The sequence below is a fragment of the Olea europaea genome, unplaced genomic scaffold, assembly GCF_002742605.1.
Source record: "Olea europaea var. sylvestris unplaced genomic scaffold, O_europaea_v1 scaffold567, whole genome shotgun sequence".
NCBI lineage: Eukaryota > Viridiplantae > Streptophyta > Magnoliopsida > Lamiales > Oleaceae > Olea > Olea europaea.
Window position 1 is genome coordinate 38,864 of NW_019264005.1, and position 21,101 is coordinate 59,964.

At 37.3% G+C, this 21,101-nt stretch overlaps 2 protein-coding genes and 1 pseudogene across 2 annotated transcripts in view; 2 read left to right on the plus strand and 1 right to left on the minus strand.

The window, feature by feature from the left end:
* Nucleotides 1–7,441, plus strand: part of LOC111389148 (ankyrin-3-like) — a 33,299-nt gene extending 25,858 nt beyond the window's left edge. Inside the window, 4 exon segments of the mRNA XM_023014028.1 lie at nucleotides 609–650; nucleotides 5,533–5,717; nucleotides 5,719–7,057; nucleotides 7,211–7,441. Coding sequence (XP_022869796.1) covers nucleotides 609–650; nucleotides 5,533–5,717; nucleotides 5,719–7,057; nucleotides 7,211–7,441 — 1,797 coding nt within the window.
* Nucleotides 7,442–7,884: 443 nt separating this feature from the next.
* LOC111389163 lies at nucleotides 7,885–12,051 on the plus strand (annotated as a pseudogene).
* Nucleotides 12,052–14,945: 2,894 nt separating this feature from the next.
* On the minus strand, nucleotides 14,946–17,792 carry LOC111389149 (zinc finger MYM-type protein 1-like). Its single transcript, XM_023014030.1, has 7 exons — nucleotides 17,787–17,792; nucleotides 17,661–17,717; nucleotides 17,201–17,502; nucleotides 16,451–16,634; nucleotides 16,257–16,348; nucleotides 15,250–16,166; nucleotides 14,946–15,190 (listed from the first exon to the last, which is right to left on the minus strand). Exons 1-7 carry the CDS (start codon nucleotides 17,790–17,792, stop codon nucleotides 14,946–14,948), a joined length of 1,803 nt encoding a protein of 600 aa, XP_022869798.1.
* Between the last annotated feature and the right edge of the window lie 3,309 nt (nucleotides 17,793–21,101).

Below are 21,101 nucleotides of genomic sequence, written 5' to 3' on the forward strand. Positions count from 1 at the left end.
TCGCCCTTTCTTCACCAAATTGGTCTTCCTGCGCGACCATTCCAGCTATTGATTCTTTTTCAGCCGATACATACACTTTCATTGGCCGTCCTTGAATTGGTGACACCAACACTGGTGGACTTGATAAATATGTCTTTAAGCTTTCAAAAGCCTTTTGATGCTCTTCTTTCCACACGAATTTGTCCTGATTTTTCAACTTTAAAAGCGGCGAAAAAGCTTTACTTCGCCCTGCACAGTTAGAAATAAAGCGTCTTAAAAAGTTTGCTGATAATCTATGTTCCACCAAATCTCTATCTAAACCAGGCATATGTTCGTATTCCAAAGCAAAACAATCTTTGTACTCCTTTAATAAAGCGATTAATTTATCACTAACCTCTTGATCGAGCATTTGGCTGATGAACGTTGGGCGATCTTCTCCTTCATTGCCAATATTCACTTTAATCAGAGGGTCTTGTACTTGAGCGTATCCAGGTTTGACGATCCTTATCACTTCGTTGTCCAGTTCCCTTATAGGCACTTCTTCTTCTAAACAATCCACCTTGTTAACTTCTCAGCCAATACTTTGTTCCAATTCGAACACTGCCAATTTGTCTCTCAATGCTTTCAAGGCTGCTACTTTTTTCGTCTTGTTGTTACATTCTTTATTGAAAGCTATTAATTTGGCTTTGAAGGCCTGAATATCGGCCATTTGCCTTTGTTGCTTACGACTCATTTAAAACTCCTTGATTATTCTTTTGCCAATTACTGGCTCCTCCAGGGCCACTATGTTTGGCCTCATCTGACTGAACATTTCAGTGAGTGCATCCACCAAAAATGGCTCTTCACTCTGCGCGACAATCTGAGTTTCTTCTCCATCTTGGACTACTCTGACAGGTCCATAATTTCCTTCGTACATGAACCTTTCCACTAAGTTTGCTTCTGCGACAAAAGGCCTATGATCGGCCTGCACCACCTCTGCTTCGCCCTTGTCATTCCAAAAAACTAGGCACTGATGGAGCGATGAGGGTATACAGCGACTTCCGTGTAACCAATCTCTTCCTAATAACACATTGTAACTAGTGGGACCATCTATTACAAAGAAAATTGTGGTCCTAGTAGTTGTTCCTATAGTTATGTCCAGTGGCATAACCCCTTTAGCTGAAGTTGCTCCTCCATTAAAACTTGTCAGGATGACTTCCGTTGGGATCATTTCACTTTCTGTCTTTGCGAATTTCCTCATCATCCTAGATGGAATGGTGTTTATAGCTGCTCCATTATCGACAAGTACTTTTGCCACAAATATGCCGTTAACTAGAGCTTTAACGTATAATGGCCTCAAGCGTTTGGTCAATTTCATGGCTGGTCGCTTAAAAATAACTTTTTCGGCAGCATCATTTCCACTTCCTTCTTGTCTTCTGTCGAGTTACCCTTTTGCGATAAGTCAACGTGCAGCATATCGCACTGAGCCTCTGTCTCCTGAATTTCCTTTTTACCATTTTCTAATGCTTCTTCTTCAGTTACCCAACCTGTGCGAGGAGGCATTATTCTTGGAGGTGATCCATACTTTTCAGAGCGAGGCACTCTCTTCTTCCTTTTGGACATCTCGTACAGCACGTAATAATCAAAAGAACGCCCAGATGGTTCTCCCAATAAGTCTACTTCACAAACTCCCTCTCGATGTAGTTGCTTCAACAGAGTATTGAACGATACTCCTCTTCTTCTCCTTTCTGCTTCCAGATCAATTTCATCTTCGATGTCTGTCATACCATCATCTTCTTCACCATTGTAGGCCTCTCTAGAAGTTTGGCCTTCTTCATATTCCAACATGCATGCTTCCTCTTCGTTATCCTCCTTTTCCTCTTCTCCCTTCTCTTTATTCTTGAACTCATTGGCTAGTAAATAGTTATTAGCCACGATAGGAGGTAACGGACCAAACTGAATAGTAAGGGACTGATCTGGATCTTCTCCATCCCTTCTGTCTCACTCAAACTTCGACCTCCCAGAAGAAGTCTCTGGCAATTCTTCCATAGGTTCGCTTGTACCAGTCTCTTCACTGTCTTTGAGAACATTTTTATTGGCTGCCTCGAGTAGTCTAGGTGCCTTAGGACGTAGCATTCCCTGTTGTTGCCTCATCATTTGCCCATAGTTTCGTTGAAAACGCTTTTGTTGGATTCTAGTCATCTCGTTGAAAGGTATCGCCCTTCCAGCCTTATATTGGAATGAATGCCATACATTTGGTTAGCGAGGTTGCGATTTGAATGTTCTCCCATTATTTACTGACCTGAACAACCTCTCAAAAGGTGGTCTCTTATAGAACGATGTACCCAGCTCTCTACCAGGCTGAGCTTTTGGGAAAAAACTAGGACGATGGTGATACTGCCATATCCCTAGTTTCTCTGCATTTGCACTCACTTTTTTTTTACATCTTGCACATAGGACGTCTTCGTCCTTTTTGGGCTCCTTCCCTTTGATACGTTCAAAGACACTGGGATGTGGTCCATGGTCTTTTTCTCCATCATCTATAACCAACTTGAATTTTGGCAACTTGTTTTTGAAACCAGACGTCACCATGTTCATTCCAAGTGGCTATGGAAAAGGATTTTCATCCACTGCCATCTTCCTCTTATTCTCGAACGTAATTTGTCCTGATTCAATGGCATCCTATAACACATGGCGAAAAACCAAACAGTTGTTAGTCAAATGTGATCATGCATTATGCCACTTATATTTTTTACCCTTAACTTGTTCAGGGCTTGGCAATTTATGCGTATCGTTCAGTTTTATCTGCTTATCCTTATATAATTTATCAAATATAAGGTCAGTTTTGGTTATATCGAACAAGAACGTTCTAGCCTTTATGTTTTCACCCTTTATAGGCTCATCCTTGCCCGACGGTCTAGGCTTAACCATAAGTATATGTGTCTCCTTTAACTAATTCAACCAAACACATTTCGGTTTGATCGTAATAATCGTCATTAATGGTATGAACATCAAAATTTGGGTCTCTATAATAAGTCCCCTTGCTAGAATTTTTCGTTTGTTCTTTTTTTATTATTAATCGTTCATACCTAATCACGTTCGCACTCAATTGAAAAATATCAGAAAATTCCTTGTCTTGGAATTTCTTTTTCAAATTAAAGCTTAAGCAACCTTGAGCGATTTTGACAAACTCCTTTTCGGGTAGAGATACAAAACATTTACTTCTTGCCGTCTTGAACTTTTGTAGGAAACCTTCTGCCCATTCATTTGGCATTTGACGTAGATTCGCCAAATTGGCCAAAGTAACTTCAGACTCGGTCTTATAAAACTGAGCATGGAACAATTGCTCCAATTGTTGCCATGTTTGGACAGAGTTTGCTGACAAATTGATTAACCAGGAGAAGGCTACTCCTATTAATGAACTGGGAAACAGCCTCATTTTATGGTAATCAGTTACGTCACCACTTTACAGTGTGAATCGCCCTATGTGTTTTAGAGTAGACACCTCTCATAAACTAGTAAACAGTGAGAATTCTGGCACTTTATACCCTCTAGGCAATGAATATGCTTGGTCTACCCAATCAGGATATGGCTTTGTGTAAGTCGACCTAGTGACAGGACGTACTCCAAAAGCTATCTGGTCCCGTACGATTTCCATAATCTGATTCCTCAACATGACGTTGGGGTCATATGGAATTCCTACAGGTTGGTTGATCGGTTGATTTACTTGAGGCCTGATGCTTGGTCCTTGGTTGGCAACAAAGTTGCCATGATTTAGACCATTGTTACCATTAGCCTTAACATTTATTCTATCATTAACACGAGGGATATTCTGCCCATTATTTAGGACATTATCTCTTACATTTAGATTACCCCCCAAGTTAGATGTACCAATGCCACTATTCTGATTTGGTATTACACCACCCTCCTGGTTTGAAGTAGAGGGGTCAAAGTTGGTTCTACCCCTTGATTTAAACTTAGGACTGAGGGATTATGTCCCACAATTGTTCTAGTTTGAAAGTGGTTTGCAAGAGGCACAACTGGCTAACAAATTTGGCCTACTAACTTATTCATTATTTCGTTCAAAGTATTCAGTTGTTTGGCCATGTTGTCATAATGTGCATTCACATTCTGAGTAAATCTTTAATATTATGAATATTTCGTAGATTTACCTGTTCAACGACATCTTGTGTGAGTTCTTCGAGTAATGCACGCATGGTTCGAGGACTCAACTCTGTCATTGGTTCGTAACGACTATGATTGCTCTGATCCTGTCCATTTGTTCGTGAAGAGCTATGCTGCTCCTCATAACGTTCGATTACAGACTGGACTCCTCCCTGGCTTGCTGCTTCCTTATCAAATTTCTGAGGCATATTGTTTCACCTTTTGTATCTTCAACACCAAACACCAATGTCCCACTGGGCGTGCCAAATTGTTTCGCGCGGGTAGTCGCTAACAATTAAAAAGGGATCAGACGATTGTGTAAGGAACAAACCTCTTGAGACAAAGTCCCAAAAAGAGGTGTTTTATTGGCGATGACTTTACAATTGGAACTTAAACAGAATGCCTCCAAGGGGCGCAAGCACACGAGTACTGAAAGAAATGTTTAAGTCTAAACTAAGAAATTGAAATTACATATTCTCTGTTTGAGAGTGTTTGATTCGGGGTCCTCTACTCTATGTCTTTTCTTCCTTTTATATTTCTTTGATGATCTCTTCGTGATCAACCACTTAGAAACTGCTTAATTGCTTTATAACTGCCCACTTTTCTCATGGTGGCCAACTTATCATGGAACTGTCGTCTCTAACTGCTGCCACTACTCTTTGTCGCTCAACCGTCTTCAACTGAACTCCTTAAATCGTAGAACGTGATAAGATTACTCAATAACTGTTTCGATAATATGCACTTTTGGATAACCATAACATCTTATGTTTGCTAAAATTTTGGACGATTCGAAGGTTTGGGCGAGAATAGGGTCATAAATCTGGGCGACTGTAAGGCACTTCATTCGCTCAGATTTTGGGCGTCTTGCAAGTTTGGGCAATGGTGTTACCGCATTCGGGGCTTCCACTGCATTCATTAATAATCCTATTCGGGCCTTTATCCTGAATTGCCCAGTAAGCTTTCATGCTTTGGGCTATTCGATTTGGACTGCACTTTTAGCGTGTCAACAACTTCAATATCAAATTATGCCTTCAGGATAAATTCATAGTTCATCTCATGGAGTTTCCAAACTGTTGGAAAACTATGCTGGAATACTTTAGGGCACTGGAAAAAATGAAAACAGAATAGCACTCTGGTTCATTTTTGTGTGTTCATCGATATTATCGGTGCAACAAATTAAATTAGATTGCATTTTCAACTTGGTATACATTGTTAAGTTAAATTGAATTAAGTACTAGAGTGATGACAGTGATCACATGAATGATTTTGCTTCTATAGACACTAATTTACACTGCATCGGATTTTATTTTCTCTTCCAAAGTGAGAAGCCCTTTTTTTGCTTTTCTTTTTGAATATAGTGTGACTGACATTTGATTTTTTTTTCTTTTCTTTAAAATTAAAAAAAACAAGGCTGGTGTTAGAACTGATGTCAAAGTGCAAGTTGGAGAATGGTCATGGGATACAGCTTCAGGTGAAGAATTTCGAGTGGGTGCGGGACTGGCAGAGCCTTATTCCATCACTTGGTGTGCGGTAGAATATTTTGAATCAACTGGTTCTATCTTGCACTTGCTCCTCCAATATATCTCCCCCAATACTCCACTATGGAAGAACTCTACTCCACCATGTCATTCTCTGTGGCAATGCAGGAGCCACCAAGGTGCTTCTGAAATGTGGCGCTCACATAGAGACCAAAGTCAAAACCACTCAAAATACTCAGTTTCGGCCAATACATATGGCTGCCCGTCTTGGAATGACAGCGATTCTTCAGTGTTTAATTGATTCCGATTGTGATCTGAATTCAAAAACAGAGACCGGTGAAACTGCTTTAATGATCTGTGTCAAATACAAGCAGGAAGAATGCCTTAAAGTATTGGCCAGGGCAGTTGCTGATTTTGGATTGGTTAACATAGGTGGCCAATCTGCAAGTTCTATTGCTGGGTCCTGTGGGTGGTATCTTGGCTTTCAACAAACATTGCTTGATGTGATTCGAGATGGGAAGGTGCCCAAATGTAGCAACATTTTTGTATTTTCACCTCTACTATTTGTAGCTCAATCAGGAGATGTTCTAGGCTTTAAAGCTCTGATTGGAAAGGGAGAAATTGACCTTGATGAGCAGGTTGAAAGAGGTTTCTCTGCAGTTATGGTTACAGCAAAGGAGGGTCATGTTGATACCTTCCGATTGCTTGTTTTTGCTGGGGCTGATGTAAAGCTCTGCAATAAGTATGGTGAAACTGTTATTACATTGCCAATAGTATTGACTAATAGAGATCTCTTTGAAAAGGTTATGCTTGAGTTTGCTCTTGAAAAGGGAAATCGCATCGCGGGAGGATTTTATGCATTGCACTGTGCAGCTCGCCGAGGGGACCTGGACGCGGTCAAGTTGTAGACAAGTAAGGGTTATGATGTCAATGCCTCTGATGGGGATGGCTACACACCCGTCATGCTGGAGGCGAGGGAGGGACACGGAAGGACGTGTGAATTCCTGATCTCTTGTGGAGCACACTGGGACATAAAAAATGCTAGGGGCGAAACGGCATTAACACTTGCGAAAAGTAATGGACGGCAGAACGATACTGAGAATGTGATCCTAAATGCACTTGCACGCAAGCTAGTGCTCGGCGGTTCACCCATGCGAAAGCACACCAAGGGAGGGAAAGGATCTGTGCACTCAAAAATTGGGCAAATGGTGGGATGTACTGGAGTTTTGCGTTCCGGAAACTTGAGCCGTCGCAATGTTATATGCCGAGAGGCAGAAGTAGGACCAAGTTTATGCTTTCAGAGAAATAGGCAGAGGAAAGGTGATGCCATTGAACCTGGGATTTTTCGAGTGAACACGACAAAAAACAAGGAAGTGCATTTTATGTGTGAGGGTGGACTTGAAATGGCAGAGTTGTGGGTGCGTGGAACAAGGCTCGTGACAAGAGAGGCTATTTTAGTTAATTAGAAAGGCCTTGGTAGTGCTGAAGAAATTTCTAGGTTGTACAGATATGTAGCAGTACTTCATCTTGAAGTACTTGGAATTGTTCCATTTCGATGTAAAGGTTTTGATTGCCTTTGTTGTATGAGATAATTGAGATGAAATCTTTAGATTCATTCTGGTAGGACAAGTCTCAGGCATCATAATTCATTAATTATTGTTTTAGAATTGTACTGGAAAGAGCAAAAGGATAATATCCAACATGTTAGTCAAGATTGCACAAAAAAGTGTAACATCGCCCGCAAATCATTTACATGGCAAGAAAAAAGGTGGATCATTCACTGTCTACGTGCTTTTCTTGTATATGTAGTCTACAATCAGTGCAATTCATATCTCTATTGAATATGTTCAAACTCATTCTCATTTTGCTCATCACATGTACAACAATTCATATTATAAGGGCAATCAAACATCCTTATCTTGAAATTTTACTTTTAACTTTAAGGATCCTCAACTAATCAAATCTAAACAGTGAGAATTTGACTATCCGAGTTTTAAATTATTGTGAAATTCTAATTTTAAGAGCACGAGTTGAAACATAAAAAAGAAAAAAAGGGGTAAACAAAATAAAATTGAAGCTTCATTTCTTAGTTCAACTAGAAGTGATCCTTTTTTTTTCTTTTTCTTTTTTTATCTCAAACAGACAACTCTCAATTCCCGTCAAAAAAATAAAATAATTTGGGCAGAGGAAAGGAAAGAAAATGAAAAGAGGTAAAAAAAAAAATAATAATAATAATGGAGACTTTTGACTAGCCTGAAATACGTACATCCTCACCTTCGAAAGCCAACTGAAGAGCTCCTGCTCGTGCATGTTCTGCCAGCACAACTATCAACTGGCTTTAAAACGGGCTTGCGACTTTAGTTTGGACTGGAGAAGTTTTGTCCCCAGCGGCTGATATTTTAACGAGACGACATATCCCAATCTTCCATAAACCACTTTTCTCAGATTTTTCTTGCTGCCGCACAGATTTACAATCCATTTACTAAATCCTTAACTGGCCCAAAACAGTTGCGCAAGATGAAAGCCTCCACTTTTGTTAGACCTGCTCTATTTGTTTCAAGAACAACCTTTCCCCACTCAAGGTACGTTCTTTTTTAATTGAGATAAATGTGTTTAATTCTTGTTTTGTTTACAAATCCAACGTCACTATTGTTTTAACGGCACTATGTTCCGTCAAAGTGTGTTGTTTTCTCATTCTTGTTCTCTGAATGCAAAGGAAAGATCTAATTTGATGACAAATAGCTCATTTGGTAGACAATGGAAGTCCAAGGCCAATTAAAAATATATAGTTTAGTGGCAATGTAATCACACCAACCCAGGTTTTATTCATTTGAAAATCAATACAAGGACCTTACCTCTACGAAGTTTACAACAGAGAAAACCAAAAAGAAACGAAGCTTTAATCTATACAGTTATTAAGCAAGCTCTATTTGTCTAGCCTTAGTAGTCCCAAGATTTCTCCAGCCATATCTCAAGGCCCTCTCTTTATATTTGGTGTAAGCTAACCAATTTGTCACTAAATTCCCTTCTCTTCAAATGGGAGTAAAGTTAACTTCAATGATTTAGTTGCCAATGATTTATTTGCTCCAGATGGTATTGTACATGCCAAGAGCCAGGTATATCTTAAGTTATAAATTAAACAGAAGCTGGTGGATCTACTTCAACCCAAACTTTTTTAATATTTGCCTAAATCCAGTGCCCAAATCACTAATTTCAGCTTCTAGAAGAGAACAAGAGCCATAAGACTCATAATAGCTATAATCACAACACTTTTGTGTCAAGTTTGTTTTGCCTTTTAGACAACCATCAGAATTGAGTTTAAAAGTTCCAGAGTAGTGTTTCCAGTTTCATTCTAATTTCCTATGCATTGATTTTAATACCGTTGTCCAAAGAAATCTTTCTTTCCTTTTTCCCATTAAATTCTACAAGTTTTTAGTTTAAGAAGATATGCATAGTAGCAATCAAACAATACCATCAACAACAACACTGAATACAATAAAAAAAAGAAGTCTTTGTACATCTAAACTATGACAGTGGACATTATATTGGCTGCAAAATATTCTGCTTTATGCTAAAATGGAAAACAGAGATAACTATTAATGATACAAAATATATAGTCTTCGCTAGTGTGGAAATGCGTGAACAAATGAGAAAAGAAAACGAAAGGAAAAAGAGAGTAGAATCGGAAGGTGAAGAAATTTGCATAAAATATGAGGCATCAGCTGCACAGAAATTACTTCTGAGCTGAACTGCTTCTGTCACTGACATGCGTTATTTTGACAAGAATTGCCTCCTCAAATGCAACTTCAATTTGTTCTGGAATGTCAGCTTGACATCTAGAAAAATTTTGAAGAACTATTTCATGGTCCCTAGTGATTCCAGTTCTGTGCCCAAAACCCCTTTATGCTTCTAGTTTTGCTCTGATGTTTCTCACTTTCAGACTTACAGACCATTTACAACACGCTTCAAACACCCAAAATATTCAACTGCCCTAAGGTAAGTACAAAAAAAAAAAGGACCTTCATACTTTTTATCAAGTCTCCTTTTCTGTGAAGAAGAAATTTCTCCCACTCAAGGTACTTCCCCACTTTCCTTTTTGATGGTTCCTTTTCTTCCCATTACCTACCAGTGAGAAAGCAACTATTTTTTACTCTGTCTAATTGGACACTAATCTAATATAACTCTTCTTTGTATTGCATTATGTTCCATGAATGTGCTGGTTTGTGCTCATTCTTAAATCTCGAATGTAATTTAAAGTTCTAATGATTGTTGAGTGCTTCGGTTGTGGCAGATAACTTTTGGTGGACTATTTATTTGGTTATTGGAAATTTCATTTGTATTATTATGTTGAACTCTTGGGTATTTATAGTTCAATTAACACGGGACCCAATTGATGACTTCAGTCTTCCACTCACTGGAAAAAGGTTGCCTTCAATTATTGATCTGTAATGGTTGCATACCATAGACAAAAAAATAAAATAAAATATTCAAAAGTCAAATGATAAGCTTTCAGCCGTAGAAGCAGAATATTGACAGTTCCCAAAATAGAAATTATTTTTTTCTTTTCAAATGTATGCAAAATGTACACCTTCTATATTTACTTTAAACCCTTGTTTGTGGCTGAAACATTTGACTATAATCGCCATGCCTTCTTTGCACCATAACTGTCCAGTTAAGGGCACGTAATTGAATTGAAACTGCTCCATATGTATTGTGTTATATGTGTCCATGAATATATGCAGGACTCGAGTCTCTTTTGCCCGGAAGGTTTTCTTTTGCCAAGCAAAGTACAGTAAGCTATTAAAACTCTTAAAATGCTCAACGTGCATGCATGTTTTTACCACTTTTTCCAAAATGATATTGTTGTATTTTTCTTGATTGATTGACAGGTGATTCTGGAACAGATGGAAAATTCAGCTTGAGGGTGGTTTCTCCAACTTTGTTGGCTGCAGAAAAGGAAGAAGCCAAGGCTGTCCTAACCTTGTTCTTGAAGAAACAGGGATTAAGTAATGTGGTGGCAGCAAGAACTATCAACAAGTCAGATGCTTTTGTTGATCATCTAGTGTCACAGCTCCATTCCATTCACAAGTCTCGCTACTTAGTAGGTTTGGGTTCTAATTTTGTTTTCCCCCATATAGAACACTTGAAAGCAATAACTTTCTTTTGAATTCCCAGGAGAACCTCACAAAGATTTCTTGGTATTACAGGTCGGGAACTTTCCACTCTCGAGATCCGGGAAGCTCTCATTCCATACCTGGAGACACTCCTGGAGGAGTTTGGAGGCATTTTGGTAGATGTTGTGGAAAACTTTCCAGCACCACCTGTTGAGGAAAGATCAGAAGAAAATGTTCAGAATCAAACAGTAATAGAAACTTCAGTTGCATCAGTTTCTCCTTCTGTTGCTTCCCCCGAGTCAGGGAAGTTAAGAGCCTTGGCTCGAGTTAGTGACATCAGCCCAACTGGGAAGCTTCCTTCGCACATTGTCTACCTTGTAGATCTCGGCATGGAACTTGAGGCAATCAGGGAAGTGATACGCAAGTTCCCTGCTTTTGCCTACTATAGTCTGGAGGGGAAAATCAAGCCAGTTGTTGAATTTCTTCTTGATCTAGGCGTGCCGAAATCAGACATACCCACCATCCTAACCAAAAGACCTCAGCTTTGTGGAATTAGTCTCACTGAAAATCTGATCCCCACCATGGCATTTCTTGAGGATTTAGGTGTGGATAAAAGATAGTGGGCAAAAGTTATCTATCGCTTTCCACCTCTTCTCACTTACAGCAGACAAAAACTGAAAGCAACCGTGGATTTTCTCTATGAAATGGGACTCTCAGCCGAGAATGTGGGTAAGGTTCTCACACGCTGTCCAAATATTTTAAGTTACAGTGTGGAGGATAAGTTACGACCAACTGCTGAGTATTTCCGTTCGCTGGAGGTTGATGTTACCGTTCTTATTCATCGATCTCCTCAAACTTTTGGTCTTAGCATTGAGGCTAATTTGAAGCCCGTGACAGAATTTTTCCTCGAAAGGGGATATAGTTTGAGGGATATTGCAACTATGATCTCAAGATATGGAGCATTGTATACTTTTAGCTTGCCAGACAACTTGATATCGAAATGGGAATTTTTCCTGACCATGGTTTATCCAAGATCCGAGTTAGTTAAGTTTCCACAGTATTTTGGTTACAGTTTAGAAGACAGGATCAAACCTCGATATGAAATTATGAGAAAATGTGGAGTCAAGTTACTACTCAACCAGATGTTGTCTGTCTCGGAAGAAGACTTCCATAAACTTCTGAAGAAAAAAACGGAGAAAATGCTTGATGATTAACTTCTATGCATTGTATGTAGTAGATACAGTTCAATATTAAAGGGTGTAGTAAATGTTCGTTTAAGATAAGAACTTGATTCGGATATGGTGTTTACTAGTAATGAATATTAGCTGTTTCTTTAAGATTTAATCAAATATTAGAATGATTTTTGTTATGCTTATAAGCTGAAGAATGTTGGGAAATTAATTGCTGAATATTTTGCCTACAGAGGTCCACTGTTCACAGATGGACAAGGTGCCCAAAGAGCATGGGTCGCTCCCAACGAACCAAGAACTCTGCAATATCCATATCCTGCACTTCGTCATCCTCCCCAGAAATTTTTAAAATTTTAATTATTGACAATGCACAAAATAACATAGTAATAAACATGTCACTGACATCTTATCAGAAAAGGAGGCAAATAACTCATGCTGCGAAGCACAACCCCCCCCCCCCCCCCCCCCCCGCCCAAAAGTGATACAGTGGCCAAAAGCATCTCTCATACGTAATTCTGAGACATGTTCAGCCATATGTCATCACAAATAAAGAGTGTGGCAGTTGCATGGCCATAGCTTCTGCTCCCCAATGACCCACTGGTTTTGAGAAAAGGTATTTTATGCCCTATTTCCCCTTATTTCTATTTTTTGGGAGGCCAGGAGTAGGAGGTTGATGAGGTATTGCCTTAGAGGACTCTTTGATAAGTATATGGTGGTATTTTATCTCAACCCACGAGAAACAATTCGCTGAGAACTAAATACTCATCTATTCAAAGAGAACCCTGTTCCTATCTTTATCAGAGACATATTTAGAAGATATAAAAATATTTTTTTTTGAATCCCAGTACTCAGTTTCAAGTTCTCCCAAACTCATCCACGTTTTGAAAAGTCTACTTACATTGTACTTTAACACCATTTCCAACATTGCAAGATATTGGTTGTCCCATAGACACTACTCACAAGAATGTCTGAATAACCTAGAGGGTAACTAATCATTTTTAATATAAAGAATACACATACTGACGTAAAATATATATTTAAGGGGAAGGAGAGAGATACATACTTTCAGGAGTGCATCTCCGACTCCGACCAAAATTATGGACTCCCACGTAAGTTGCCTTAACAGCACTAATGTTATAAACAAGCAGGGTGGGAAGATTTCGATCTGGATAGTTAGGAATGCACTCTGTGGATATAATTCTGACAAATTTTGTTGCAGTATATATTGTTGCCAGTGCTTCTATACGTTCCAAAAGCAGCCGGCACTCTGGAATTCTATCGAAAGAATAACAGTTAATAATGGAATTCTGGATGTTGCCAATATTAAATTTGGTGGTAACCCAAATAAGATCACAATCATTAGTGCGCTTGATAAGTGTTGTACCCATCCTTGTACAACATCACGACTACCCAGACATCAGGAGAAGCTTGTGAAACTTCACGTACAAAATCTGATCCTGAAATTGGAACCACGAACCTAACCGGGCAATCTTGACGGCTTCTCTCGTTTCCGTCAATCTCTTCTTCCTACGACAATTAGCATATAACAAGACATAAGAATTAGAAGTGTTACTTTCTCATCTCGGGTTCTACAATCATTATGATCTATTCCTTTTCCTTTAAGAACTCGGCAGTAGTGTTTTATTGATTTATGTGCTTATCTTTTATGTGGGTCTTTCTTCCGCTGTTAGTCGCTTAGCGCTACTTCCCCTTGTTTACTCATGACCAAGGGGGCATTTTGTTGGCTGACGAAATGGAAACTGTGGCAATCCTCCTTTTCTTTTTTCTTTTTTAACATTACTGGAATTCTTTGTCTTCCATCTCAAAGATAGTAACCAAAGACGCCAAAAGAAATATCTACAACCTTTCACCCCTGAGAATTCTGTCTTCAGCCCCAAAATGAAATTTTGAAGAAAAATAAATCAACATCACAGCTTTTCAAGCCATTCATTAGAACTCAACTTCCCATAAAACATCTTAAACAAAAATGGTGAAATGATATCCCTCTGTTTTTCAAGGTCCAGTGAAAAAGAGCAATATTGATACACCATCTCCAAGTCCAAAGAAATAAAATAAAATAAACGGACCCAAAGAAGAAGTTCATGGTGGCCTCTGTTACACACTAGTCTGATTCCTTCTATCGAAAATAAAGAACCGCAAAGTTGATTGTGAGCACCGAACGAGTTCCTTTCACTATTATTATTACTGCCAGGGGCGGAGCCAGGATTTATGTCCAGTGCGGGCATAATTTTTCGACGCCAAACTTCGAGGTTTTGGTCATAGATTTAATGATGATAAAAAAATAAAACAATATTACGACAACACCAAAAACGATATAATTTATATATTAAACTTGTTCCTTGCGAGTTTTCATATTTTGATATTGTTGTACAATAACTTCATTATCGAGCTTCAAAAATATATCTCTCTACATAAACAATAGTGCTATCATTCATCCATTGATCACCCATCCGATTGCGCAATCTATTCTTTACGATGCTCATTGCAGAAAACACTCTCTCCACAGTAGCGGTAGCAACCGGTAAAATTAATGCTAAACTCAAAAGTTTGTAAACCAATGGATATACCTTATCTTTCTTTGTCAAAACTAACTTCTCCGCAAGATCACCAAGGCCATTCAACCCTTCAAACTCTTCGTTAGAGCGCATGTCAAAAATATAAGTCTCAAGTTGATCGCTAAGTACAATACCATCTACTGCAGAGAAATCTAATGGATAAAGCTCAGCAAGTCTAATCAAATTTTTCTTGTCAAAAGAAGAAAATGAATCTTGTGGGCATAAACAAGCTACACAAAGGAGTAACTCTGTATTTACCTCCGAGAAACGATCATTCAATTCTTGAAGTTGTAAGTCGATGACAGAGTAGAACAAATCTACTCGATAATGATGTAAATTTGTAATTTCTGGAGAATTACGCTGAGGGCGACCACGAATTGCAAGGCGTACAAACATATCATCCATGTTGGGTACATGAATATAATGTTTTTGACAAAAAGAACATACTTCTTCCAAAAAGGAGTCTCACCCTTCGTCTCTCATTATTTGGAGTCGTCGTTTGCACAATCTTACCAATTGCATTGCATTCACAATATCTTGATCTTTTCTTTGCAATGCCTTTGACAGTTCATTTGAAATCCCCAACACACTTCTCATCAACTGTAGATTAAATGCAAAACCAAATCTTTGTATCAACTCTAATAAATTTGTTGCATCAAATCTTTGATCACAAGAACAAGACTCATCTTCAATAATTATTGCGAGTACATCTACAACAGAAGAGAACATGACAAGCAAGCTGACCAAAGAATTATAATGTGAACTCCACCGTGTATCACCAGAGTGCTGAAGGTCGTTTCTTGATTAAGTCCCCGTCCACTTAAAATCTCACCTTTTTCCAATGCCTCAGCAATAAAGTCTAATTGTTTTTCTCGAAGAAGATCACATCGTTTGGAAGATGCTCCAACAGTATTTATTACGTTCCCAACCACACCGAAGAAGTTAGTAATAGGGATGTTCTTCTTTGCCACAACCACAAGCGCAAGTTGGAGTTGATAAACAAAACAGTGAATGTAAAAGGCACATGGACTCTCATTCAAAATAAGTGTTTTCAGACCATTAAACTTACCTTGCATATTACTTGCTCCATCATAACCTTGTCCTCTCAATCTAGACATACTCAAGTTATATCTAGAAAATACCTTATCAATTGCAGCCTTAAGTGATAGAGCTGTGGTACTTGTAACATGTTCAATCCCTATGAAGCGTTCATTGACACGCCCACTATTGTCTACAAAACGTAAAACAATAGACATTTGTTCCTTCATTGACACATCACAAGATTCATAAACTAGAATAGAAAATAGCGAGTCACCAACATCTTTAATAATAACATTGATCGTTTCAATAGCACAAGCATTTACTATATCCTTTTGAACATCAGGTGATGTCAATTTGCAATTGTGAGGAGCATTTCCCAATGTGACGGCATCGATAACTTCATTATGAGCAGCCAAAAATTGATATTGCACTAAGAAGTTACCTGGATTGAGAAAATCCTCAGATTCATCATGACCTCGAAATGAGTGCCCTTGTCGCAAAAGAACTCGAACACAATCAATGGATGCATTAAGGCGTGTAATATATGCATTTCTTGCTTGTTCTGACTGTTTGTAGAAAACTGATTGAATGTGTTGCTCTTGATTCATCAACACTTCACATTTAATGCGAGCTTGATTATGTGCACTATCATGAAGCCCAACATGAGTATGAAGCCTTTTTTTATCTTTCCAAAATGTAAAATTTTCGCCAACAAAAGACTCACCTCCACCTTACTTTCCAGAACTTGTTCTGAAAAGATAACAATACAAACAATAAGCAGCATCCTTCTCTACACTGTACTCCAACCAACTACCGAACTCTTTAAACTACGAAGGATTGAATCGTCTAATTGTTACTCCAAATTGTCGTTTTGGAAAGTTATGATCTTGGGGCTGACAAGGACCCTTTAACATATATGCTCTTCGAACTTCATCTCGGATGTTAGAATTGTAATCCAAAATGGGTATCCTTAAACCAGGATCAGTTGGAAGTTTTGTGACATCAAACTCCACATCATTCGATAACCCCTCATCAACATCCACATTATTCGATGCCCCCTTATCAACACTATCTAAGTTCCTTTTTCGTTGAAAGTATCTATTCATTTGATATCTGGATTTAAACATTTGATATCTAGTTATTACTTGAAGTGAGTGAGAATAATTCATAATAACAAAAGGATCATAAATTCACAATTTCACAATTTCAATTCGCAAGTGCAATTCACATTTCACAATCCAATTCACAATTTCACATTATTAATCCAATTTCACAATATCAATTCACCTTCCAAATCGCAAATTCACAATGCAATTTCACAATTTATACTATTTCACAATTTCAAAATTTATACTATTTCATTGTGATGGCAGAAGCAAACCCAACTAAACAAGCCATAAATATGCTATTTCTGTAAGCTCAAAGATACTTTTGTTCCATATAGTCCTGCAGCAAGCCTTTTTGGCAATATTTGACATGTTAAACTGGCATAATTATATAATTAAAGAAAAGAAATACATAAACTTTCACCAACTGAAGTTGATATTTGATTATGATGGTGAGTGTTATATGTAATTTGAAACAATGCTTTGGCCTCTAAATTCATATTCTGTGCAAATAACGCATATTGCTTTTATAATATTTAAAGTTCACAACACAATAATATAAAATATATGTACTCATTTCTTAATGGGCATCTTGTTTTAAAGTAAGAAAAAGCACCAACTATGTACTCATCTTGTTTCTTAATGGGCATCTTAGGGTTGAAGGGATCTTTCTCTTCCACTTCTTCAAACTCCGACTTGTATAATTCATGGAGAAATTCCTTAAACAGTTGAAGGCACTCGAGTGTGAACATTACTACAGTTAAATGAAACACGCCCCTATGGAAACATCGATCAATCAAATTCCTAACAAAGGTAATCAATTCATCCCACCAATTCTCCACTCCCTGGTTCAATATTCTCCTACTAGTGTCACTCTTCTCAAATGAAACATTATTCAGAGCTAAACACACTTAACAAGTGAACAAGTACTATTTCATTGTGATGGCAATTTCACAATTCATACTATTTCAAAATTTATACTATTTCACAATTTCACACCATCAATCCAATTTCACAACATAAATTCACATACCAAGTTACTGACAGAGTGACTGAGTGAGAAACTGAGAATGATTGAATCAATGAGAATCTGCAAAATCGAAGAAATGAAAATTAGGCAGCAGGCAAAATCAAAGAAATGAAAAATTAGGCAGCAGACTTGCATCGGCAGACGGCTCACGACACTGCAGTTCAATTGGAATTTGGAAGAACATCTAAATTTGAAATTAATTACCTTCTTTAGTCTTTATAGGCGACAACTAGTGCGACCCGTGCGGTGGCGCCTGGCAGACGGTGGTTCAGTTGCGGCCTGTAAAGAAGATGCACTTCACCGACTTCAGTTTCGGCCTAATCTAGACGGCAAGGGCTGAGGGCGGAGCTTACACTTAGTTACAGGGAGCTAAGAAAAGGAGATTAAAGCCCACACAAAGGAGATGCCGGCCACCAGTGACCGGTGCAAGGACGGGGACGGGCGGAGCGACTTTGAGAGGCAGCGCAGGCGAGAGACGAGTATGGAGAGAGAGGCGATTAACGGATTAATGGTTTGGCCTGATTTTGATTTCAAACGGGTTAAGAATGATGGGTCTGGGTCACTGGGTCCGGGTCGGTAAACGTAAACGGGTTATGGGCTGTGGTTACTTGGGTTGGGCTTTCATCTGGATATTTACTTGTTAACTAGGCTTTCAAAAAAAATAAAAAAAAAATTTATTTGGGCCTAGAGGAGCCCAAACTGGACCTAATGGGGCTCCGCCCCTGGCTGATTGACTTTGTCAGCAAAAGTCATTTCGGACTTTCATTTCCAAGATTTTCTACATATAGTTTTGCCTTTTTTTTCTTTTTTTTTTTTTAAATTTCAGTTACTATATTCTTTGGCCGGTTTATCTAACAGTAGTTTTTAGTTTTACTTGAGCATTATTTAGAATAATTTTGTTCTATGTGGAATTGAAATTTGACAAAATTATTGCTCAGTTTCTCTTGCACCTATCCCAATTTCTCTTCACACACAATCTAGTGAATCTATTGTTGAAGATTTAATATCTACAGTTGTTTATTTTAGATGCAACAATGGTGAACCAACTTTTACATCCCTACAGGTACAAAATTTGATTAATGTTAATATCTATGTATGGTTCCCATTTGAACGTAAATAAAAGTATATAGTTTGTTGTATGTGAACTCGATCTACTTCCTGTACTATCCAATAATTTGAGCTACGAGTCTAGCTGTAATTTATGGTTATAAATCTCATACTTAGTCAAAACTTAAGTGAGTACTCAGTACTATTCCGTGGCTCAAAGGGTACATACATTTGGATGCAATTGAGACAACTTATAAATATATTATATACTGAATTGATCTAATGACTTTTATTCTCATAATTCCAACAGAAAATAGTACTCCCTGCCATTCTTGTGGAATTGTTTCTAATTTTTAACGTGGATAGTTAAATGGTAGAAATTAGAAAATTTTGGTCTAAATATAAGTGAGATATTATTATCGTACATTATAACTAAAACTAGTATTTTGTCACGTACTTGAATTGGATGGATTACACTGTTTACATGGAAATTCTATGATTTCATTTTGAACAAATGATTAAAAGATTTAACTCACAAATGTGTTTAATTATCCCTTTAGAAAATATTTAATTGTAACTCATGTGAATAATAGTGATTTTATTCAATTTAGATACGTAACTCATATTTTGAAGTTAGAATAATTAAATTTGATTTTAAGTTTTGAAAGCTTTATATCTTAATAATTAAATTTTATATGAGCTCTTATAATTTTAAGTTAGTAAAATGAATGCGTGTGGACGATGAATTTGGGCTATTTTCTATATTTGCTATAATTTCATGTGATTGTGCTTAATCGAAAGAATATTTCTTTTGCGGAATATTTGATTTACTATATTTGAAAATTAGTTCATGGTCTAATTAAATTTTGGCATTATGTTTAGCTAATATGGAGTACAAAATTGCAAGTATTTTGTATTCAAAGATTTATTTTATTCCTATAAAGGCACGTTTACTTGGATTAATATTGATAAACCGTATTTGATAATTTATGGTTATGTTAATTCTAATTCTTTATTGTCTAATGTTTTGTGATACATGAATATTATTGTGTTCAGTTACGTTGTCCAAGTAGGATTGTTTAAAATCTTTGGAGCGTGGGGGTATTAAAATTTCAAATATATGTATTGTATCCATATTTAGTCATAATTATCATGAAATTGACATTTTGAGCAAAGTGTACATATTGAAGTTGAAGATTGTAGGTGAAGTGGAAGATCTCAATGGTTGTATCTGTCCAACCATGATACTAGAAGTTAATATAAAGTTTCATGAAGTTATCTTTATTGACATTTCAAAAAGGTTCTTCGGTGACTTTGCAGATATATAGATGGGCAGGTGAAGAAGAAAACTTTGCATATTAATGGTACCAATTTATTGTCCAACAGGAACATGAATGTGTATAGTCCCAAATGGACATACATAAATCATCGAGAGGGATAAGGGAGTCACCTTCGGGAGTAACCCAACCTTTGTGATTGGAGATCCCATGAAGAAGGTTCAATGTCGTAGAAACAACCTGTACTGCGTGACTCGTAGTAGCACTATATCATTTGTGCTCATCCCTATGGTGATGGTACTAATAATAATGTGATGTTAGGAAGACTTTAACCCTGAATGAGTACTGATGTGAGAATTCTTGCGAGGTGTGGGTCACACATACCCTTGAAGGACTCACCTATGTAAGAGTTGTCATGAGACCGTGGCTATAGGATTGGGCTCTTCCATAAAGACTCTTACGAGAATCAAGATTAGAGCGTATGGTCATTAATAGCGCTACCCACCATGAACTGAGCATAAATCGATACTGTGTGTGAAACAATTAAAGTTTGTCCGAAGGGACCTAATCCAAGGTTTAGTCCATTATGAATCCCTAAAATGAAAATTGTTATTACTAAGTGAGGTTCAAGTCCAAAAGATACCGACACCTATTACACAGTATAACGTTGTTACTATTATATATATTTATCTATTTTGAAAATTTAAAACTTGGGGGGATTGTTGGAACATATTTTAAAGTTTTAAACTTTCACAATAAATATTAATTTTCATTTTTGATTTCAATATTAACTTTTAATACAAAATTAAATCTCATAATTTAGGTTGTAAATTAAGAATAAAAGTTTCAACCTTTCAAATTAAAATCTTTTTAATTCTAAGTTTTAACATAAAATTAAAACACCATAATACATATTATAACTTATGTTTTAATGATATAAATGTGGGGGTAGAATTTTCTACTATAAAAATGGGTGGAATTCACATTCTTTGATACACAGCAAATCAAACATAAAAGACACTCTATTATTTTCATACTACTCTATAATCATTTTATATTATATTTTTATAGTTTGTGGCAATTAGATGTGAGGTTTGTTCTTTATCTTCCTATGGTCGTG